The 21531-nt window shown below is 41.1% G+C and overlaps 2 protein-coding genes across 3 annotated transcripts; both read right to left on the bottom strand.

Moving 5' to 3' along the window:
- Nucleotides 1-789: 789 nt before the first annotated feature.
- zdhhc12b (zDHHC palmitoyltransferase 12b) lies at nt 790-12998 on the bottom strand. 2 transcript variants are annotated; one of them, XM_026172719.1, is made up of 5 exons: nt 12460-12998; nt 12220-12359; nt 9326-9418; nt 2568-2737; nt 790-2482 (listed from the first exon to the last, which is right to left on the bottom strand). In XM_026172719.1, the coding sequence occupies exons 1-5, from the start codon at nt 12554-12556 to the stop codon at nt 2167-2169; spliced, it is 816 nt and encodes a 271-aa protein (XP_026028504.1). In that variant the 5' UTR covers nt 12557-12998; the 3' UTR covers nt 790-2166. The 2 variants fall into 2 exon arrangements, with proteins under 2 accessions (XP_026028504.1, XP_026028505.1); XM_026172720.1 differs by having other exon boundaries at nt 2568-2734.
- Nucleotides 12999-14342: 1344 nt separating this feature from the next.
- uap1l1 (UDP-N-acetylglucosamine pyrophosphorylase 1 like 1) lies at nt 14343-21395 on the bottom strand. The gene is made up of 10 exons (XM_026172717.1): nt 21309-21395; nt 20420-21035; nt 18228-18432; nt 17280-17455; nt 17035-17207; nt 16503-16696; nt 15357-15497; nt 15065-15247; nt 14809-14875; nt 14343-14655 (listed from the first exon to the last, which is right to left on the bottom strand). Exons 2-10 carry the CDS (start codon nt 20697-20699, stop codon nt 14569-14571), a joined length of 1506 nt encoding a protein of 501 aa, XP_026028502.1. The 5' UTR covers nt 20700-21035; nt 21309-21395; the 3' UTR covers nt 14343-14568.
- Between the last annotated feature and the right edge of the window lie 136 nt (nt 21396-21531).

The raw sequence follows: 21531 nt of genomic DNA, 5'->3' as shown, positions 1-21531 counted from the left end.
AATTGAAAACTACACCACAGACTGTAAATGTTAATTTGTGTAAAAAAAAAAGAAAAAAAAAAAGCAGAGATCTTACTGTCCAAGCAGAAGGACTCAGCATTTTGCACTGGATCAAACACAAACATTTATTGCTGTCTTACAAGGTTACTATTGCACAAGGAAAACCTTAAATGGAAACATATTGCACTCAAACCTTTTAGCTAATAACCAGTGTTCCACTGTATCATTCAAGTCCCTGTTAAAATAGTTTTACAAAAATCTAAAGACATTTTCTGCTCCAAAATAGTTTAAAAAATATGTACAATTTTAAACAACTTGAGACACTGTAACAGGTCTAAATATCGTGTACATGTATGGAATAATTGCCAGGAACAATACAGTTCATATTTCAAACACACTCACTTGGACTAACCTACTTTAGTGACAAAAGCTGCTGGAGAAGGTGAATCCTGTAAAACAGGCACAGCATTCATCATACGAGACAACAAGAGAATGGAACCCACTACACTAAAGTAATTGTTACTCAAATTTTGAATGTAATGATTGATGTGAATTGAGGGTGAACAGTCAGGTTAATGTCAACAAACATCACTTGTTACTTAAATGATTTTGTGGAAGAGGCAGGACTGAGGGTATTTGGGTGAGTAAAGTCCTAGCTTAACCGGATTCACTCAGGTGTGTAAAATGCCTGAAGACAATGTAGAGAGTTGCTTGTTTTGAAGGAAATTATGAACTTGATGTGTAAACAATAAGATAAGATAAGATAAGATAGAACTTTATTAATCCCTCGGGTGGGTTCCTCTGGGAAATTCGATTTCCAAAAAAGCACAGCACCGACAATAAGGAGGAAGGCCGCAGTGCTGGTTACCAGTTATTAAGAGGAGCAGCCTCATTCTGGAAACACACACTATGTTCAAATTGTCCTAAAAATGACTCCTATTTCCTGTTCCCGACCTGGTGATGTTCTCCATCGAGGTCAAAATGTTTAAGTTGGGAAAAGAAGCCTGTGTGCTGAGATTCTAACCAACTCGATGTCTACTGTGTTGAAATTACAGCATCGAGACAATGGACGGCAAAATGCCCACCTTATTAGCGTGTTCTTACTGTGATGTTTCATGAAGGTCATAAAAAAATAGCAATAGTCCTGTCCCTGAGTGTTCTGCTCAATAATACTGAAACTTGGCTGAACTGTCCTTCCTCTGGAGTCTGCACAGACCAACAATGAGCAATGCTCATAAGCATGTAGGCATAGTAGCTGTATTTTCACGAACGTGTGCGAGGCTCAAGATCTGATGCTTTTGTTTACCTTCTACACATCTTACAGGTCATACAGCTGTTTGAAAAATGCTGGCTAAATCCTGAGCTCCAGCTGTGTCTCAGACCTTTGAACCTCGCATTCTCCATTTTCTATTTCTAAGACCTGCGTTGGTTCGCACAATCCTCGTTGGGTTTCTCACCGGTTCTGCTGTTTTTGAGCTGCTCATTTGTTCTGCTCTTGGCAGCATATTGATTATTATTGAAATGAATCGGCTGCATCTTTAAATTTCATTAAATTAGTGCACTATTATTAGATCATGATCATTAGGGCATCATGCTAATTTGCCCTGCCCCATAGCCCGTAAGACACATGAGCAGGAAAATGATTTATTTCATTTAAGTCCTTGATTTCCATGACTGAAGTAAAATTTCCTCCATCCATCATGTATTCTAGCTGACCTTAAGTAAAAATTAATTCCATGATAAACAACAAACATTCCAAAGGTGAAGTGTGCATTATACTTAATTAAGTCAATTATTATAGCTCTTATTTCTCTTGCTGTAGACCTTAACATAAGGTCTTTAGACCAGAATTTGAAATGCTTTTATTATAGCTGTCATGCACCTGTATCACTTTACTCATTAGAAAACTTCCTAACCAAAACTGACTATTTGAAAGCTCCCACATATTTCACTACGACTGCATTGAGGTAAAAAAAACAAACAGGAAATGCAGGCAATCAATTGCAATAAAGAACGACTGAGAGGATGAGAAGGAGGGAAACGCTCCACAGTTATGGCACAACAACACAAATGCCTATATAAAGGGAACCGGTCACAAGCACAGTTTATCCTCCTATTTGGTGTGTAATCCCAGATCCAGAGAGGCTGTTCATCACTGAAATGTACCTAAACCTGATCGCTGCCCTCCTTGAAGTACACATGCTCCCACACCACTGTGCCCCAGATGCAGAAGAAACCCCAAAGGTTTTGGAATGTCCCGCGGTCAAAGGGGTTCTCATCTGCACCGCAGTGTTTGAGGTAGGAGATGCGGTGGCGCGACATGAACTCCCACGTGGTTGTGTTGAGAGAAACCAGGTATAGATGGGAGCCGAGCAGCAACAGTACGATGAGCGAGAGCAGCGCTAGCAGCATGGTCACGGCCGTCAGGACTCCATTTGTACGCAGCCACTGGTGCCAGATGGGTACGTAGGTGAAACCCGTCCTGAAGAGGAGAGAGCAATAGGATGTGACAGCTTTGCAACAGCAGCAACAGTAACATGGAGGTAGAGATGGGTGGTGTTGCTCACCAGGCAATGCGCAGGCCCCATAGAAGCACTAGCAGCTGGAAGGCCAGGTAAAACACAAACCAGCGGTGGTTCCTCTCACCAACGCAGTTCTCAATCCAGGGACAGTGATGGTCATAACGCCGGACGCAGTGCTGACACGTCTGGCAGTGCTTTGATCTCATTGGCTGCTGCTTGAAACACAGAACAATTTTTTTTTTTTGAATGAAACAAGTGTCCAAATCATTAATCATCTCCATGATTTCTGCTTCATTAACCTCTTGCACGCAAAATAAATCTGATGATTCCACAGTTATTATGTTACAACTGAAGAATTGAAATTCTGAGTTAATTCCACTACTAACTGTATACAGTGTTATTAAATTCACGTGCCATAGAACCCTCATCTTTAATAATTGTACCATTTATATTCATTTCCTTTTCTTTCTTTCAGTTTTATTTATATAGAGGCAAATCACATCAACAGTTGCCTCAAAGAGCAAGCGATTAATAATAACTAATAATTAATGATTAAATGCAGAGTTGTGTATAAACCACTCGGTGCATCATGGGAAGTCCCCAGCAGCCTAGGCCTACTGCATTATAACTGAGGGAGGATTCAGGGTCACCTGGTCCAGCCCTAACTATATGCTTTAGCAAAAAGGAAAGTTTTAAGCTTACTCTTAAATGTACAGATGGTGTCTGTCTCCTGAATCCAAACTGGAAACTGGTTCCATAGAAGAGGGGCCTGAAAGCTGAAGCCTCTGCATCCTATTCTACTTTTAAATATCCTACAAACCCCAAGTAAACCAGCAGTCTGAGACCAAAGTGTTCTAATGGGGTGTCATGGTACTATGAGGTGTTTAAGATTACTCAAGACCTTGTATATATGGGGCGACCGTGGCTCAGGGGGTTGGGAAGCGTATCTGTAACCGGAAGGTCGCCGGTTCGATCCCCGGGCTCTCTGTCCTGGTCGTTGTGTCCTTGGGCAAGACACTTTACCCTACTGGTGTTGGCCAGAGGGGCCAATGGCACGATATGGCAGCCTCGCCTCTGTCAGTCTGCCCCAGGGCAGCTGTGGCTACAACCGTAGCTTGCCTCCACCAGTGTATGAATGTGAGAGTGAATGAATAATGGCATTGTAAAGCGCTTTGGGTGCCTTGAAAAGCGCTATATAAATCCATTATTATTATTATTATTATATAAAGAGGAATTACCATAGGTGGCTCTAACAGATGATCAGTGCAAACAGGATCCATAAATGCTATGAATATGTGCATTCATAGCATAGTGGGGGTTTTTTTTAGTTTTTCAATACATGTGCAAGATTTTCAAGCAAGCTTTTTCACTTTGTCATTATGGGGTATTGCAAGTAGAATTTTGAAGTGAAAAGAATTGAATTCATTTTTTGAAGAAGGCTATAATGTGAAAAAATGTGGAACAGGTAAAGCGGTGTGAATACTTTCCAAATGCACTGTATTTGGTAAGATTACAACAGCACAGGGCACAAAGTGTCGTTAGTTCAGCCATTTAGTCATTTAATTTAGAGCAATTTAGCATCACCGTTCAGTTCATAGGCCACTCGGAGGCAGGGAGAGCAGCAGGAAGACCACTGAGCAGAGTGGGCAACCATGTCAGCAGATATGAAACTGAAAATGAAATATGGGGATGACAGGGAAGTGGGTTGTAAAGTGCCTTAGAAATGGATAGGCTAAAGCAGCTGAAACAGAGTGTAGTTGGATGTGTAAAAGTATATCAGGTGACTGATATACAATGAATACAGGCAGACTGTCTGTAACTCAGAGCTCAACTCAGTAGTCCAGTATTATCAATGGACCGTGGTACCTCCTTAGAGAAAGTGTCAGTGCGTCATGAATTTTGCCCAATTTTTGTTAGTTCCTGTTTGTGTGAGTATGTGGGGCTTTTCTTATCTGGTGATGAAACATTTTACTCGGAGTCCCGGCATACTGCATCTGAAGTATTATCTGATACTTTTAAGGTCGTCTGGGTATGTAACACAGCCCTGTGTTTCCTGATATCCTATACCACTGCTGGATCCTGCCAGATATCAAGTGTCTCATTTCAGCCTGAGAGCCACACACTGACACACAAACACATGCAGAGAACAAAGAGGTGACATTGTACAGTTTGCCCATCCTGTATGGGAATACAGATGCTACGTCTGTCCACCCCAGCTTTTCCTCTATTGTCACAAGCAGACATATGCTTATTCAAACTTCTGCTTCAACATCCAGAACGACCTTCAGACTCCTTTTAAAAGTAAGACTTCAAGGAGGGGGAAAAAACAGCAGAAAATGACCTCTGGAGAGTTGTGGATCCATCACAAGCAGCATCCGTTCGTTGTTTTAGAAGCAACACAATTTTAACTGTCCTTTTATTTCTGGCCATTTGATTCGGTGGTAGAGTAAGTTGTCTACTAATCAAAAATTCAATGGATCGATCCCCCGCTTCTCCAGTTTATCTTGGGCAAGATACTGTACCCCAATGCATCCACATCAATTGCCTCAGTCAAGATCAGGGTTCCGATGCAACAAAATGAACTCTTGCTATCAAAAATGTTTGATTACAGTTCTTGCTTCAAAGGGTGTCATGACCACTTATTAGGTTTAGGGGGTGTGGACCTGGTGAACCAACAATCTAATACAGGAGATCTGGATTGGCTCTCTGTTTAAAAAGTCCTAACCTCTGATAAATGAGCTTAGATGGAGCCTGATGGGTGAGGGTTAGGGGCAGTAACAGCATTAGCTGCCTCTGGTATCCAGGTATATTGATTCCTCTAGAGTCTCTGCTGGAATCTTTAACATCTTATATTCGATCTTCTGAACTGCTCATCTTGCAGAGGACAAAGGGAAGATCCGTGTATCTCTTTTTCACCTAACTTTTATACCTGGTCAAGCTTTCTCCTCCCTCTCTTTCTGGACGTCACATCTTCTGAGATGACATCTGGCCCGACCCTTTGTGACATCCAGTCACGTTGTTAACGCCTGATCACCAGATGACCAGCGACAACTATCATCCTCTCTCCATCTATCTGACTTGTGCACATACATCATTTACTTGAATGTCTCGCTGAATCCCACCTTTCTCGACAGGTATAATCACTTTTTCCACACAGTGCCAGGTAGATTTTTTCCCCCTTAATATATTCAATTATCATTTAAAAGTTGCATTTTGTGTTTACTCAGGTTATGTCTAAAACATTTAAGCGTGACAAGTATCCAATTTACCATTTGGTAAATGGACTGGTACCATTTTACTGGTTCTTATATATAGCACTTTTCTACTCTGAGCATTCAAAGCGCTTTATACAACTTGCCTCTATACAAGTGCTTTCTATCTAACATTCACACTCATTTATACTCCAATGGATGAAGATGGGAGAGCAACTTGGGATTAATATCTTGCCCAAGGAGTTTTAGGCCGCAGACTCAAGCAGATGGGGATCGAACAACCAACCTTTTGATTAGTAGGTGACCTGCTTAGCCTCCAAACGGCTCTGGTGGCTTTGGCTCTCTGATTTTGTTCTGGCCAGATGTACCACCCTCACCTCTCCACAACTGAGATTAGCTCCCTCACAGAAAAGTGAATCAGTGCAGTACAAATGTAGTGACAAAGATATCTCACACATTCACTGCCTTTTCCTTCAGAGACCTAGTCACTTGGGTTGTGGTTGTACACGTACAAATCTCAACTGTACTTAAGTATTTATTTTTCCCTTTTAGTCCCTACATTTTTACACAAATATCTCCATTTTCTACTCGGGGTTGTTACTCTAAGTTTAAGACATGTGAGGACATTTGAGTTATTATTTCAGGTTACTGTGCGTCTTGAAATATCAAACAAAGTTGAACCTAAATGGAGGGAACAATAATTGCTTGTGCTTATTGCACATGAACAAATAAACAGGGCAAAAACATTTAGTCGGTGCATCATTTACAGCACTGTTTTCAAGGCTTAAAGTGGGCCGGAACAATCCAGAACAGTGTGTTTTGGTCCAGATATCTGGAAGCTGGTCATAATAAGCTTTTTTTCCACAACACTGGTGGTTCTGCATCTAGTGCTACGGAAGAGAAGCATAAAACTTTTTAAAGTCGTGGATAATTTAAATTCAATGTTATTTGTACAGCTCCAATTCACAACAAGAGTCACCTCAAGGAATTTCCAGTGCAATTTTTCAAATATACTCATAAGAGCAGACACACAAACGGTTTGTGTGCCATTTGTCACACAGCATGCCTGCTGTGCTTGCAAAGGACAGAAAAGAAAGTGAGATAACTTCACTCAGAGATGGAGAGACAACAGGAGATTTTATCTTCTAGGATAAAGATTGCTCAGTGGCATTAGATAGCTGACGTGTAATCTCCTTATTTAATTTAGAGCTGTTTTTAAAAAAGATATCAGATCAATAGATGATCTGTTGTTTGGTGTGATCTGTTTTCCATCCATCTTCTTTTTCCACTTACCTGGGGCCGGGTCGCAGGGGCAGCAGCCTAAGCAGAGAAGCCCAGACCATGCCTGGCCCCGACCACCTCCTCCAGCTTGTCTGGGGGAACACCAAGGCGTTCCCAGGCCAGTTGAGAGATATAATCTCTCCAGCGAGTCATGGGTCTGCCCTGGGGTCTCCTCCCGGTGGGACATGCCCGAACCACGTCAACTGGCTCCTTTCGTTGTGGAGGAGCAGCGGCTCTACTCTGAGCCCCTCCCAGATGGCTGAAGTCCTAAACCTATCTCTTTTTTTTAACTTGTATTGTGTCCTTTACCTGTATTGCTATGTATCGCTTTTATTATTTTTTTTATCTTTTTAGTTTTAAATAGTTGTACAGCACTTTGTTTGAAAGCGCTTTATAAATAAAGTTATTATTATTATTATTATTCTGGAAAGAAGCTTATTTCCGCTGTTTGTATCCGTGATCTTGTTCTTTCGGTCACTGCCCAGAGCTCGTGACCTCGTGATAGGTGACGGTAGGGACGTAGACTGATCAGCAAGTAGAGAGCTTTGCTTTTACACTCAGCTCTCTCTTCAGCATGGCGGACTGGTACAGCGTCCATATCACTGCAGCTGCAGCACCAATCCATCTGTCGATCTCCTGCTCCCTTGTCCCGTTACTTGTGAGTAAGACCATGAAATACTTAAACTCCTCAAATCGGGGCAGGAAATCACTCCACCCTTTCCCGGCTGAGGACCATGGCTTCAGATTTGGTGGTGCTGATTCTTATTCCCACTGCTTCACACTCGGCTGTGAACCGTTCCAGTGCGAGCTGGAGGTCATCATCTGATGAAACCAACAAAATCACATCATCTGCGAAAAGCGGAGATGAGATTCTGAGACCACCCAAATGAAAGCCTTCTGCCACTTGAGTACAGATAGAAATTCTGTCCATAAAAATAACAAACCGAATCGATGACAAAGGGCAGCCCTGGCGGAGTCCATCACCCACAGTGAACGAGTTCAACTTATTGCCAGATATGTGGACCAAGCTCTTGCAACAGTTGTCTATGGATCGAATGGCCCGTAGAAATGGGCCAGGCGCCCTTATACTCCTGAAGCACCTCCCACAGGACACCCCAGGGGACACGGTTGAATGCCTTCTCCATGTCTTCTCTGGTTGGGCAAACTCTCATGCACCCTCAAGAATCCTTGAGAGGATAAGGAGCTGGCCCAGTGTTCCACAACCAGGATGAAAACCACATTGTTCCTCCTGTATCCGAGGTTCGACTAACAGACCGTTCCCCCTTTCTTAAAGATGGGAACCACTACCCCGGTCTGCAAATCCAGAGGTACCACCCCTGATCTCCACACAACATTGCAGAGTCATGTCAATCATCCACCCAAGGTGAAGTGTTCCCTTGATCTTGCACTCATAGGGGTCTTCTGAATCACTCTTTGTCTGGTCCCTCGCCCAGGACCAATTTGCCATTGGAGACCCTATCAGGAGGCAAAAGCACCCGGACAACATAGCCCCTGGGAACCCTGAGACACACAAAACCCTCCACCACGATAAGGTAGCAATTCGCGGTTTTCATATTATGAAACATTGTGCAAAATTCAACACAGTTCTATTCCATTTAATTGTATAGCACTAAATTACAAGAACAATCAACTCCAGGCGCTCAAGATTGTAGAGACCTGACGATAATAAACTGGCATACTGCCTTTTTGTTATTCACATGTTCCATGACAGTTGTAGGCAGCTGAGTGCAGACTACACTGCTTATCTCACAACACAGTGACGTTTACAGCCATGCCCTATGATGGAGCGGTGGTCAGTGTCAGGTTACACCAAGGGCAGCAGGCAGCAAATTAGGTGATGATGTTTATTAGATTCACTCAATGAATTCCACCTTTAAATTAGCTTTGTACTGCTTTGGGTTGAAAATCAGCCGTAGTACCTCATGTAAGATGCTCATATCCTGCTGATTTGGCCAGAAAGAGCAGCAGGAAAGCTCCATCTGATCTCCACATATCTACAATGAAGGCAACAGAGCTAGTTTCTTTTAATTCCCTTTGTTTTTCTCTGCTTGTGTTCTACATTATGGATGTGCAAACTGTTTACATTCATTATTAATTAGAACTGAAGTAACAAGGAGTTACTTTTTACTTTTATACTTTTCAAAGCCTGTACTTTTTTTTACTTTTACTGGAGTAAAAAAGTTGAATAAGTACTTTAACTTTTACCAGGGTATTTTTTATTGGAAGTGTCTCTACTTCTATTTAAGTGACATGTGTATACCACCTCTGCCGACGAGCTGAGCAGCATACCTGAAGCAGACAGTGGCCACAACGGCGCTGTCTCAGGGATTTGGTGGCAGGAGGAATCATGTCCTGCTGCTCCTCAGTCACTCCCAGCATGAACTAATACAACAAAGAAGACAAATTGGTCAGAAAGGAGTAACTGTCCAGCTAACAAATTATGTTAAAGTGGACACTGTCACTGTTCCCACTTTTTCTATATGGTAGGGACATCAGATGGACTGAGGTGTCCTCACTTTTAATCTTATCCTTCCTGGTCACTCCAAGTGAAAATCTTAACATGTTCACCTCAGCCCCCTGTCTGTTAGTCAAAGCCACTGTCTCCAAGCCATACATCATAACATGTCTTACTACCATCTTGTAAATCATCCCTTTCACACTCCTGACTTTTATCTCCACCCACTCCATTCTGCCTGCACTCTCTTTCACCTCTCTTGGGCAGTGTCTGTTGCTTTAGATGGTCTGGACCCCAACCAAGTTATACAACAGCTGAACCTTTAATTGCATCTTTGCTAGTAACTTCTGACTTGCATGAAATCCTTTTACTTCATCTAAGAGCAGAGTACCACTCTCTGTGCTGGCACATCGACAGTAACTCACTATCTCTGGTCCTTGCATGTTCACCCTTTCCACCTATCTCATTCACACACACATATTCTGTTCTTGCTACTTTCATTCCTCTTCTCCATAGCATACCTCTACCTCTCCCTACTCTCGCTATAGATCACAATGTCAACTGCAAACATCATAGTCCACAGAGACTCCTGCCTGACCTCATCTGTTAGCCTGTCCATTACAACAATTGCTGGATATCATCACTGATTTCTATAATCAATTTGATTCCGATTCACGAGGTCCCAATTCAATTCTATCCCTGATTCAATTTGATTAAATTCAATTTTGACTTAGTCAGGTATAGTATAATTCTGATCATTTATCAGTACATATCCATATTTTATATCTAGGTATAAAAACTGACTTCATCAGAGGTGTAAGCATCACAGCACATGCCTTTGTGTCAAAGTAACTGTGGATAAAACACAGAAAAACATGAAGGAGATTTTCCTGGCCTGAATTTTTATAGCACCACCTTAAAAATTCTCTGCAGTAGATCAAAAACAGAAGAAAACCATGAATTAACATATGAACATTACCTGATGCTGCTGAAGCGAAACAGAGCAAAGTTACAGAGGTTTTATTAGAGACACAGCTAAGCCTTTTGCAGTTTGGCATAATTTTAAAAAGTTTACATTTCTTTGTCGTTGAACAGCAGAATGAATGAATGAATGAATGAATGAATGCTTTATTGGCCATATGCAGGTTGAAATTAGGCATTTTTGAAAAACAACAAACAAACCAAAAAAAACCCAAAACAGCGGGCGACAGCAATGCACACAACGGTAGACTGGTGCGTAATAAGCAAGCGAATAATGCAGAAAACTGAGATTTGAGTTTGAGAGAAACTGTTCTTGAATTACACAGAGAAAGAGAGCGAGCGAGAGCTGTGCAGAAGTGTGATTTTATTGTGGTGGAAGCAAAAGAGCAAAAGTAGGAGGGAATTAAATATGATGTTTATTAAATGTGAACTGTAGTTTTGATCTTCTTTTGCTGCTGGTTCAGTGAATTTTGATCGGATAATGACAAAACCTGCAGAATCAGAATTCAGCCCAGACAGCGTGTCTGTGTACATGCCATCGGGTGAACGATCTGCTCTTTGTGTTTACATCTTTGTGCGGATTCTGTTTACCTGCTCTCATTTGCTGTTTTAGCTGTTTGGTGGTTGTTGAAATTCTTTTGTGAGCCTTAACCTGAGATTCTGGTGTTTCTGGCAAAATAAATTTATATTTAAAAATCGATTCAGGATTTAATGAATCGATATTGTGTTATTCTAGCTAACATCGATTTGAATCGGAAAATAGATTTTTTAAAGCCACCCCTAATTTCAACTGGAAACAAGAAAGGCTTTAGAGAAGATCCTTCACCACTGTCCTCATACATGTGCTGCACCACCCTCACATACTTTTCTTTCTCGCTATTAGAGTAGGGCAGTGGTTTCAAACTCGCAGCCCATGGCCACTTGTGGCTCACGTCACCCCTACTTGCAGCCCGTATATTGAAGTTACCTTTTTGTTGGGAGGATTTGTTTGTTGTTGAGTGCAATGTTAAAATAAGTTCTTTAAAAAGCAAAAAACGATTTAATATGAAGGCATCATGAGGAGAGAGTACAAACATGTTGAGGGACTGGCTGTGTTAGTTCAGTGAGAGTTATTTGTGAAAAAAACAATTTTCACCAGCAGTCAAAAACTAACGTGTACACTTGTCTGCTTTTTTATTTTGTTAAATACGAACAAAATTATAACAGAAGTGATGCCATGTGTCTGGCCAGAAAGAGAGTAGCAATTTCCTTCTCTGGTAGTTTAATGAAAGGCTTCGGTTAGTTAAGCATGAGGGGGGGAAAATGTGTTAACACTGGCAGTTTTGTCTTGTTATAGAATATTTGAAATTTAAAACAAACAAACAAAACACTAAATTTTTGGAAATACTTGCTTGATTGGTTTGTTTTTGCACTACTTACACTAAAGTGGCCACTAAAGAGATGACAGTGCCAGCAGTGGCCTACAGCTCATTTAAGTTACAATATTAAGCAACTTTAGGCGACTATTGCTGTGATCTTATATAAATAAAACTGAACTGAATTAAAGGCAGAGTGTTAGTTTGCCTTAAATAAATTATTGTTATCATTATTGTTTTGGCACTGCAAGCACACGATTATCTTTTAAGATATATTTTTTAAATCAGGTTTTTTAACCAGCAACGTAAACATTCAAGCTGCTTCAAACCATCACAACACAAAGGTAAAAAGTGGGAGTGATAACAGTAATGTACAGTAGGCTCGTGCTCACCTGCAAGTCCGTGTCATCAGACAGGATGAAACCCGGGTCCATCAGAGAGACCGCGAAGTACAGCAGCACAGACAGCAGCACCAGCAGGACGAAGAGCACGGGCTGGACAAGCTGGCCCGTCTCCTCCTGCTTCCTCAGCTCTGTGAACACATCACTCACACACTTAACACCACCACAGCTCCCAGGGGTGTGCGAGCGATTATAGAGGCAAAGCCTATGAATGTAAAGTGATAGATTCACCTGTATCATGTAGGAAGAGGATTAACGTTATGACCCATGTCAGAATCACATGTGATGTTCTCACCAGAAACCCTGAGCCGAAAACATTTTTGAACATGTTCTTAGCATAATAGATCAGCCATCCAACATGCAAATGGAGCTGATAAACGACAACACCACTCTCTTCCCTGGGCAAGCGTCATACAAGCCGTAATGTCGTCAGAGTATTAAACGATGTGTTGCGACCGAATCAAATCGTTGAATATTTCTTCTACCCAGGACATATTACATATGTCGAGTTTCGGCAGCTGGGAAGTAAACATCCCGCTCGCTTCCTTCCAGTGGATTTGTTTTTATCCGTCCAACGACTCACAGTAGCAGCGATTAGTATGGCAAACAATCTAGGCCAAAATTCTCTAATTTTCTAACCCGTTTGTTTAAGAAATGACGTAAAAATCGCCGTTTGATAAGTCAGAACGCCGTAAAAAAAAAACGGCGTTGACCGGAACAGAACACAGTATTTTACGCCAGAGACTGGCGCCTTGAACGCCCCTTCTGAGTGGAGGAAAAAACGCCGTTTTTCCCGGTCTTCCAACGCCGCTTTTTACGTCATACGCAGCTGCGCAATGAGCGCTGCTTTTTGCGAGTGTTGGGAAAAGCGGCGTTCATAGACCGGGAAAAAAGCGTTCTTTCCGCCACTCAGAAGGGGCGGTTCAAGGCACCACTCTCTGGCGTTCTGACTTATTAAACGGTGATTTTTTTTTACATCATTTCTTAAACATACGGGTTAGAAGTCAGGGCAGAAAACGTACACTGGTCAGATGTGACAATTAGGGCTATTTTTCTTCCATAAATGTACCTAATCAATATTAACCCTGATTCTTTTGTCCCCATGATATAACAGAGAAAACACTATTGTTAAAAAACATTTTTTATTCAATCATCTTCCGGAAGAGAGAGACTCCTGCACAGCTCAAACGCCAGTTGCAAGAGCTCTAACATTTTTAGCTCAACATGTGTCTTATATGGTGTTATTTCTGTACTTCAGACGTCACACACGTCACACACAATTTCAAACATTGCTTATATGGCAAAGTTTCTCTTTTCTGAGTCTTATCTTTTAATATGCCTATGCACTAAAACTTCCTGTTTTTTTAGTCTGGCTGAGCACTTAGTTTGTGAGTCAAAAGTGGCCTTGCTCTACAAGCCTTCATTATTAAAGTACATAAAACAATATAATAGGAAAATAAGGATACTAAGGATATTGATTTCATGACACTTATTAAACTGTGATTTTTACATCATTTCTTAAACATACAGGTTAGAAGTCAGGGCAGGAAACATACACTGGTCAGATGTGACAATTAGGGCTATTTTGCTTCCATAAATGTTTCTAATCATAAAAGACCTTACCAAGATGGCTCCCAAGTAGCTACAGTTATGAGGTGATGATACCTCATCTACATATGTTCACATATATATGTGAAAAGTTGGGGGGGGGGGGGGGGGAGTCATCTTAATGTAACTGTGGGAGGGTTATGTATTATTAATTTTAATCTGTAAGTAGTGGTATCTATTAAAGTCTGTTTTTGCCTCTCTCTCAGCATTTGCAGAAGAAGGGGTGACTTCGTGACCTAACAGCCAGATGTGCTCAGTAAGTAGACTGTTTCATTAATATGTTGTGTTTCTTATACATTCAAGTTAAAATACTTTATTATCTAAGTGACTGTATCAGTCAGTAAAACACCCTCCCTCATGGGTCTCTATGGGGGGGTGGGGGTGGTGGGGTTAAGCCAAGGTAGTAAGTAACCCAACAGGCATTCACTCATCCACACGTCTCCCCATCATTCACACACATGTATTCTGGATTATCAAAAGACAAAATAGATGAAAGTAGTTTATTTTTGATATTCTTTTATTTTTTGTGGATCAATTTCTTTTTTCTTTTAGAAATTCTCCCCCCAGGAAACAACATCACATTGTAGGTTATCAAAGTGACATTTGGATATGATCATAATTACATACAATTCAAAATTAAAAAACAAAACTTTGCCGCAGTCCTGGCACACACCTCTAAGCTGCAATCCACTGTTTTGGAATGTCAAAAAACTCTCTAAATGACAAAAAAAGCTATTGAGCTTGCAACTTTTTGGCCTGCTTTTCATCCAGAACAAAGGGAGTATGAATTGTCCTCCCTTTCAGCAGCTGCTCCAGACCCTGACAGAGGAGATGAGGCAGGAGTTAAGTCATGAGCAAAACTAAAAAATTATTTAGTGAGTACTTTTTGTCCGCAGTGTATCTATAATACAAGAAAGAATCGCTGTCTCTAAGTGCTCTGCAGGGTTCCACAATTTAACACACTGTTCTCACCTCTCCAAAGTACGAGACAAGCGGTGAAATCTCACATTGAGCCGGAGGACTGTCATCAGCTGACACGCTGCAGGATGAATAATGCACAACTTGAGATTTAAATAATAGGTTTCAATTTTTTTTTCTATCAGCCTGAAAACAACACTAACATACATTTTAAAAAGAGCTACATGCCACAAAGTATATATTATAATTCCAATAGTAGTAACAACAAATCAGCTCCTCAGGGTGTGGAGTACATAGGAGCATCTCTGACCTGGGAAGAGGAAGGGGATTCCCATATTTATCCAACAGTGTGGCTCCAGCAGATGTGACCCAACGGCAGTGTTGAGCCAGCAGAGAGTTCCTGGCTGTGGTCGGGTTGTCTGTGGCTGAGCCATCTGCATTTTTCAGGGGGGAAAACTCATCCTCCCTGACAACCTCAAACGCAACGAAGTTCCTTCCAAATACAAGGGAGTAAATTTCTAATTAATTGCAAATCACCTATACAGTAAAAACAACATGTGTAAACACATACAAACTGAAAGATAATGTAGAGCAATTAATACCTTGAGAATTTGAAGACGTCAAAAACAAACTTCTCCATCTTTATGCCATTGGATTTGGATGGTTTGACTTGAACGCCGTGTGCGTCAACAAAGGGCACTTTCTTTAAGGCAACATGTTGCTTCAGCTGGTCTTTATATTTCCTAAAAGATGAAATATGTTAGCAGCACCAAACAAAATGGAATACCATAAAAATGGAAGGTTTTATACTCAAGGAGCAATGAAGTTCAATAGCTGTATAATTAAAATCTGGTTAATTTGGCAGTGAAAAACATGTTAAGACTTCTTCTGTGCCAAGTTGTCAGTTATCAGTAAACAAAGCACTGACTCATCCCTTCAGTTAAATAGCCTTTTATGCTCGAATGAATCATTGACCAGTGCTAACGCCGGTCTTAACAAACAAAGAAAAGAAAAAAAAACAAAAAAGAGAGATCAGGTTCAAGGACTGGACTGAAAGTTAGTGACAAAGCAGCCAATGTCCACTGAAAAACTTAGAAAGCGTGGAGAACTACTGCTCATGACCAATTTAAAATATTACAACAAAGGCGAGCTCCTTTGAAGCAAAATATAAAGAAACTCAAGTAGTGTTTTAAGACTTTTGCATAGAACTGCACCACACACCTCAGCGTTGCTGCAGATCCCTAGAAAGAAATGGTAAATGGCCTGTATTTGTATAGCGCTTTACTAGTCCCTAAGGACCCCAAAGCGCTTTACACATCCAGTCATGCACCCATTCACACACACATTCATACACTGGTGATGGCAAGCTACATTGTAGCCACAGCCACCCTGTGGCGCACTGACAGACACTGGCGCCACCGGGCCCTCTGAACTCCCCAACAATGATTATGAAGTGAGAATCACTGAACTATAGCAACTACTACCTTCTAGAGGTTTATGTGTGCTCACTAAAAACTAATTGAAGCTAAGATACTCCAACAGGCTGGGACAGTACACATTTATGCACTAATATATTGTTTTGGTCTATTTGTGGACTCTTTAACAAACATCTAGCATACACTGAAACAGCCAGATCTAACTTGCAGAATAAAAAGAGCTCAAATTTGTTCTTTCTTAATTTTTTTTGGTCATTTGTGTACTACTAAAAGCTGCCATTCAATTGTTTATAACGTTGTGCTGCCCCTTACTCTGCCACATCCTGCAGGAAGCTCCTGGTAAAGAAGTGATTGCAGATGTTTCCAGCACTGTAAACCAACTCTCCTCCAGGTCCTCGCAGTTCAGCCGTCTGTGGCTGGACCTCACTGTACTCGACCACCTGGGATACCCCTCGTACTCTGCAAACCACGCCGACCGGCTCTGTAGGGTACGCCTTCTCCACCACCTAAAGCAAGACAGAGGTGGACGAACAAGGAAGAATTAGGAGAAACCATTAGCATACTCATGTACAGCCAATCACTTGGCTATATGCAGTCTGCTCTAATGACTACACAGATACTCGTACTGGACACAGTTCTGCACGATTTATTGTAGCTGAAGGATTGGACTGCTATTCAAGTAACTTTGTTTAACGTGAGAGTCCAAAGAAAATATTCATAAGAAACAAAAATGAAATTCACTTTCCACAAAATATAATCCTTCAATTGATTATATTCAATTACAATGTAAAAGACATCTTAATGTATTCTTTCATGTATACTGTGTGATGCTGTATTACTCCACCTTGGCCCCACAGTCAGCGCCCTTGCTCACACAGAAGCCAATAAACACAGGATCGGCCATCTTGACCAGAATGTTGTCCACGCAGTACACATGCAGGTACTTTACTCCCCTTTTCTTCATGTCCTCCAGCACCTTATTGTCCACCAGTGCCTGGTACAGACCTCCATTACCATCTGAAACCAAAGTTTAGATAACTCCACTCATATTTGTTTCTGACTCTTCTGTGTAACTTCATATGCACCCACCTGGTGCCATGGCTATCTTCCCTTTATCCTTCAAGATGACTTTTCCATCAAATGTCACAGCTGGAATCATTCTTTGCTCAAACATAACGATGTTTGTTGGTTCCAGTCCAAAATAGTTGTTCTCCTTAAAAAAAGTCTCAGTTGGAGCCAGAGTGAATTCACTGGTCATTATGTACCTGAAGAGCACAGAGGGTAGAGATTATACACCGTTACACACAGTCTGCAGCAGTGGAGGACTATTGTGGAACTCCTGTTTCGGGGGTTAAACTGAATGCAGCATTAGCAAAATCTATTTAGAAAAATGTTTTGAAAAATTAAAACTATTATCCATGTAAAAGCTAAAAGGAAGTGATGCCGAGTGGTATAGAGCCATTCTACTTAGTTGAGCACTGAAAATACTTTCTACTACAATCACGCACACTCTGATATGGTGCTTTTATTAATGCCTAAATGCTTTCTAACATTCACAAACATTCTCACACTCCGATGGATGCAGGGACAACCTGAGAATCAGTGTCTTGGCCAAGGACACTTTGGCAAGCAGACCTTTTGATTAGTAGATGACATTCTCAACCACATGAACCACAGCCACGTTTTCAAACCAATGTTAACTTAAAGAATTACCCGATTTTTTTTTTTTTTACCTGATTTTTGTTTCTAAGAAAATTTCAGCCACATATGAGGATATTCGTTTAAACTTTCGATAGAACAGTAGCAGTAAGTGGATATCAGGCCCTTGTAGAGCAAGATTTAGTGTTTTGGTCTAAATAACCCAAAATGTGATGTCCACATATGTGGACGCCAGGTCCTAGGAGGTTAATGTTGACTTTATTGAAAAAGTTAACATTACAAAAACTTATAGAAAGAGAAAATGAATCAGGGTTTTTACTTTGACTTTGAGTATATACTCTTACACTTTATCAGATTAGCAGAGCAAGAGGAACCTACCATGGAACAGTGCATTTAGAGCCATGTTTGCTGTCTGCAAGCTCTTGGATTTTGCGAATGCGTTCTGCCTGGATCTGATACAAAGTTTTGCCACTCGGCAGCCCAACATTGTACATTCCTTTAGGGTACTGAACACCAAGACGGGTCCCCTGACCACCAGCCAAGAGCAGGACTCCAACACAGTTCTCCGAGATTTCCAGCAGCCCTGTTATTGGGAAGAAAAAGAAAAAGCTAAAATGAGCAGAAGCACACACAAGGGAATTGTTTACTTCTATAACTTAAACTTTCTATAATAACGTATTTTAATTTATAATTATATAACTATAACGAACTTATTACTCTATTCATAATTTTATAGAAGCGTTCTTCAGAGATAAATTTTGTGGAGCTTAGAAATTACTCAGTTTTACTTGCTGTCATAACCCAGCAGTGCTTACTCATGACAATCACAGAGGACAGCAGTGAAGCAATGACAGCCCAGTGTCAGATCATTTCATGTCGTAGCTTTTAAAGTACTGCCAGGGCAAATGGCTCTGACTTGATTTGGATTATTTTTTTTAAAGTAAAAATCAGAATAAATTTATATGTAAATTATATGTTTTTATATTATATGTATATTAAACATTTCTCTATAGAGTCCATTTAAGAGAGGATTTAAAAATCTCTCTAAATACGCAACCTCTCTTTTAAGGCCTAAAGTTATGTGTGCATCTGTCTGCATCTACAGGCAGCTGTAGCAGACTGCCATCTACTTGGCCACAGTGAAAAGGACTTAACTGTGTTTGTGCTCAAATACTGGAAGATTAAGGAATTAACAAATAATATGTCCTGTGATGTGTTAGCGCCACTGAAGGAGTTTGTGCTTCCTAACCAAGGTTGCTATTGTTAGCCCTTACCATTTCACCATCTCATCAAAATATAGTCAACAAAATGATTTAAATCTAAGCCTGAAAAAAAAACAAAAAAAACAAAAAAAACACAGTAGCTCACTATTCTGTAAAACCTCCCTTTCACTCTTGCTGCTCTCTTTCTGTCACAAATCGCCCCTGACACTCGTCTCCACACTGCCTGCACTTTTTTCTTTACCTCTCTTGTGCAACCAAAGTCTGTAGTTTCATTTGAACTGATCTGTCACTGCTCATGCACAGCTCACCACTGTCTCACTGTCTTCATTGGATGCCCTGCACCACTCTCACGTGTCTGCCACTCTCGACTTCCTCATGCAGTATCACAGTTCCTCTCTTGGCACCCTGTCCTATGCTTTCTCTTGATCCACAAAGACACAGCGAAGCTCCTTCCAACCTTCTGTGTACTTGTCCATCAGCACCCTCAAAGCAAACATCACATTTGTTCTGTTCTCCGATTGTCACCTCTCTTCTTAGCCTAGCTACTAAAACTCTTTCCTATATCTTCATTTGATGGCTCATTAGCTTTATTATAGATGCAGACATCAATTTGAATTTAAGATGATGTTGCTCATCAGATTAACTCACTGAATTTCAGGATTATAATGTAGACGAGTTGGAAATCCGCCATGTCCTCTCATGTAATATGTGCTTATATTTGGATTAACTGAGTTGTGGAAAGACAGTTAACCTCGGAGCAGCAGCAGCAAGTCTAAACTGATCATTGCCTATAGGCCTACTCGGAAAATCTCCTGGAACTCACAAGAGAAATTGTTACAACTTGTTATTCTTTTCACCACAGCTGATTTTAGCATTCTCACACCTTGTGAAATCCAATTTTAACTCCTAATCTAGTCCAGATAATCGGATAAGCCTTCTGTGCGCATGCTCAGGTTTCCATCTATAGTTGGTGGTCCAATCACAAAATGCAAAAAAAGTATAATCCATTAACCTTTCCATCATAAGAAAATGATATAACTTTACCATGCCCCCTCTCCTCTGCTAAGGCTGGTTATCACTCCTAACGCCAGGTAGCTGGTGGCTAAAGTGTTTCCAAAGTAATTTAAAACAATTATTTTTCAACCAATTTAATATGAAAACACTACAATTAACTTTAAAGTGTTCGCCATTTTGAACTGTTCTGTGTACATATTTGCACACGTTCATATATGATGATGATTACTAGAGTATTTACCACTCAGTATCTGTACTTATGTAACGACTATCTGCACGTTTGCCCCCCTCCGTGTCTGAACGCGTTACTCGTGCACCAAATGTGTATTTTACCTCGTCTTTCCCACTCTTCTAGAGAGTCTCTCCCACTTTTCTTCACGCTACCGATGAACTCAGGGGGGATCGGCTCTATGTGCTGATCCAAACTGTCAGGCGGGGAGGCTGCAGCCTTCGCGGCCCCTTCACAGTGATCCTTCAGCCCTTTCAGGTCCAGCTGAGCCAGCTCCTCGAGGAAAACATCCCGCTCCTCCTCACACAGCTCCGGCCAAAACTGCAGGACGTGCGCCTGCCCTGCGCTCTCCAAACCCTGCTTTATTTGCTCAAAACAAGGCATTTTGCGTTTTAGTCCGAAGCAATTTTAGATCAATACATGTCCAACTTTCTCCTCCGATCAGGCAGCAGAAACACGCTGCTCCGGAGGACGTGGCTGAATGTCGGGAAAAACTCGTGACTGCAGCTCTCAGGAATCCTGTCATACAGGATACACTGTAGAAGGCAAGTCAAAAGCGTCTTTATGCACTTCCATGTTTACAGAAGTAAAAACGTGTTTACTGCTTCCTGTCAGTCAGACCACGCCACGAGACCAAAGGCCACGACAGCAAATTTACGACAAAGCTGTTAAGTCAGCGTCTGATCACCTGACTGCACACTGTGGTTAAAGCCGCATCCACTAAAAAAAACAACAGAAAAACCCAATCAGACTAAAGTTGTTTTGTAGTGTAACTGGGCATTACGGTAAAGGGAGGAACTAATTTGGTTCAGTTCATAGATAGTTAAATATAACATCCAAAGGTTTGGACACACTTTCTCATTTAACGGTTTTTCTTACTTTTTTTTTTTTTTTTTACTACTTTCTACATTGTAGATACAAACTAAAGACATCAAATATATGAAGCAAGATATATGGAATTATGCATAAAAGAAACAACTGATAAATAAATACGTTTTATATTTAAATTCCTCAAAGTAGCCGCCCTTTGTTTTGTTGCCAGCGCTGCAAACCCTCGGTCTTCTCTCTCTGAGCTTCATGATGGAGTCACCTGAAATGGTTTTCACTTCACAGGTGTGCCTGTCAGGTTTAATTTGTGGAATTTCTTGTCTTCTTAGTGGGGCTGGGACCATCAGTTGTGCTGGGCAGAAATCAGGCTGGTACACAGCTGACAGAC

This window comes from Astatotilapia calliptera, chromosome 7 (genome assembly GCF_900246225.1).
Source record: "Astatotilapia calliptera chromosome 7, fAstCal1.2, whole genome shotgun sequence".
Taxonomy (NCBI): Eukaryota; Metazoa; Chordata; class Actinopteri; order Cichliformes; family Cichlidae; genus Astatotilapia; species Astatotilapia calliptera.
The sequence above is the reverse complement of the archived record's forward strand: the minus strand, read 5'-3'. Positions and strand labels throughout refer to the sequence as shown.

Excerpts from the sequence above, each read along its gene's own strand:
- uap1l1 (XM_026172717.1), bottom strand. The coding sequence starts at position 20,699 with ATGCCTTGTTTTGAGCAAATAAAGCAGGGTTTGGAGAGCGCAGGGCAG. Across the intron at positions 18,433-20,419 it reads AGAAGAGTGGGAAAGACGAG|GGCTGCTGGAAATCTCGGAG; the intron begins GTAAAATACACA and ends TCCCAATAACAG. Across the intron at positions 14,656-14,808 it reads TTGTCTCGTACTTTGGAGAG|GGTCTGGAGCAGCTGCTGAA; the intron begins GTGAGAACAGTG and ends CTCCTCTGTCAG.
- zdhhc12b (XM_026172719.1), bottom strand. The coding sequence starts at position 12,556 with ATGTTCAAAAATGTTTTCGGCTCAGGGTTTCTGGTGAGAACATCACAT. Across the intron at positions 12,360-12,459 it reads CCTCTTCCTACATGATACAG|AGCTGAGGAAGCAGGAGGAG; the intron begins GTGAATCTATCA and ends ATGTGTTCACAG. Across the intron at positions 2,738-9,325 it reads GTGGCCACTGTCTGCTTCAG|CAGCAGCCAATGAGATCAAA; the intron begins GTATGCTGCTCA and ends CTGTGTTTCAAG.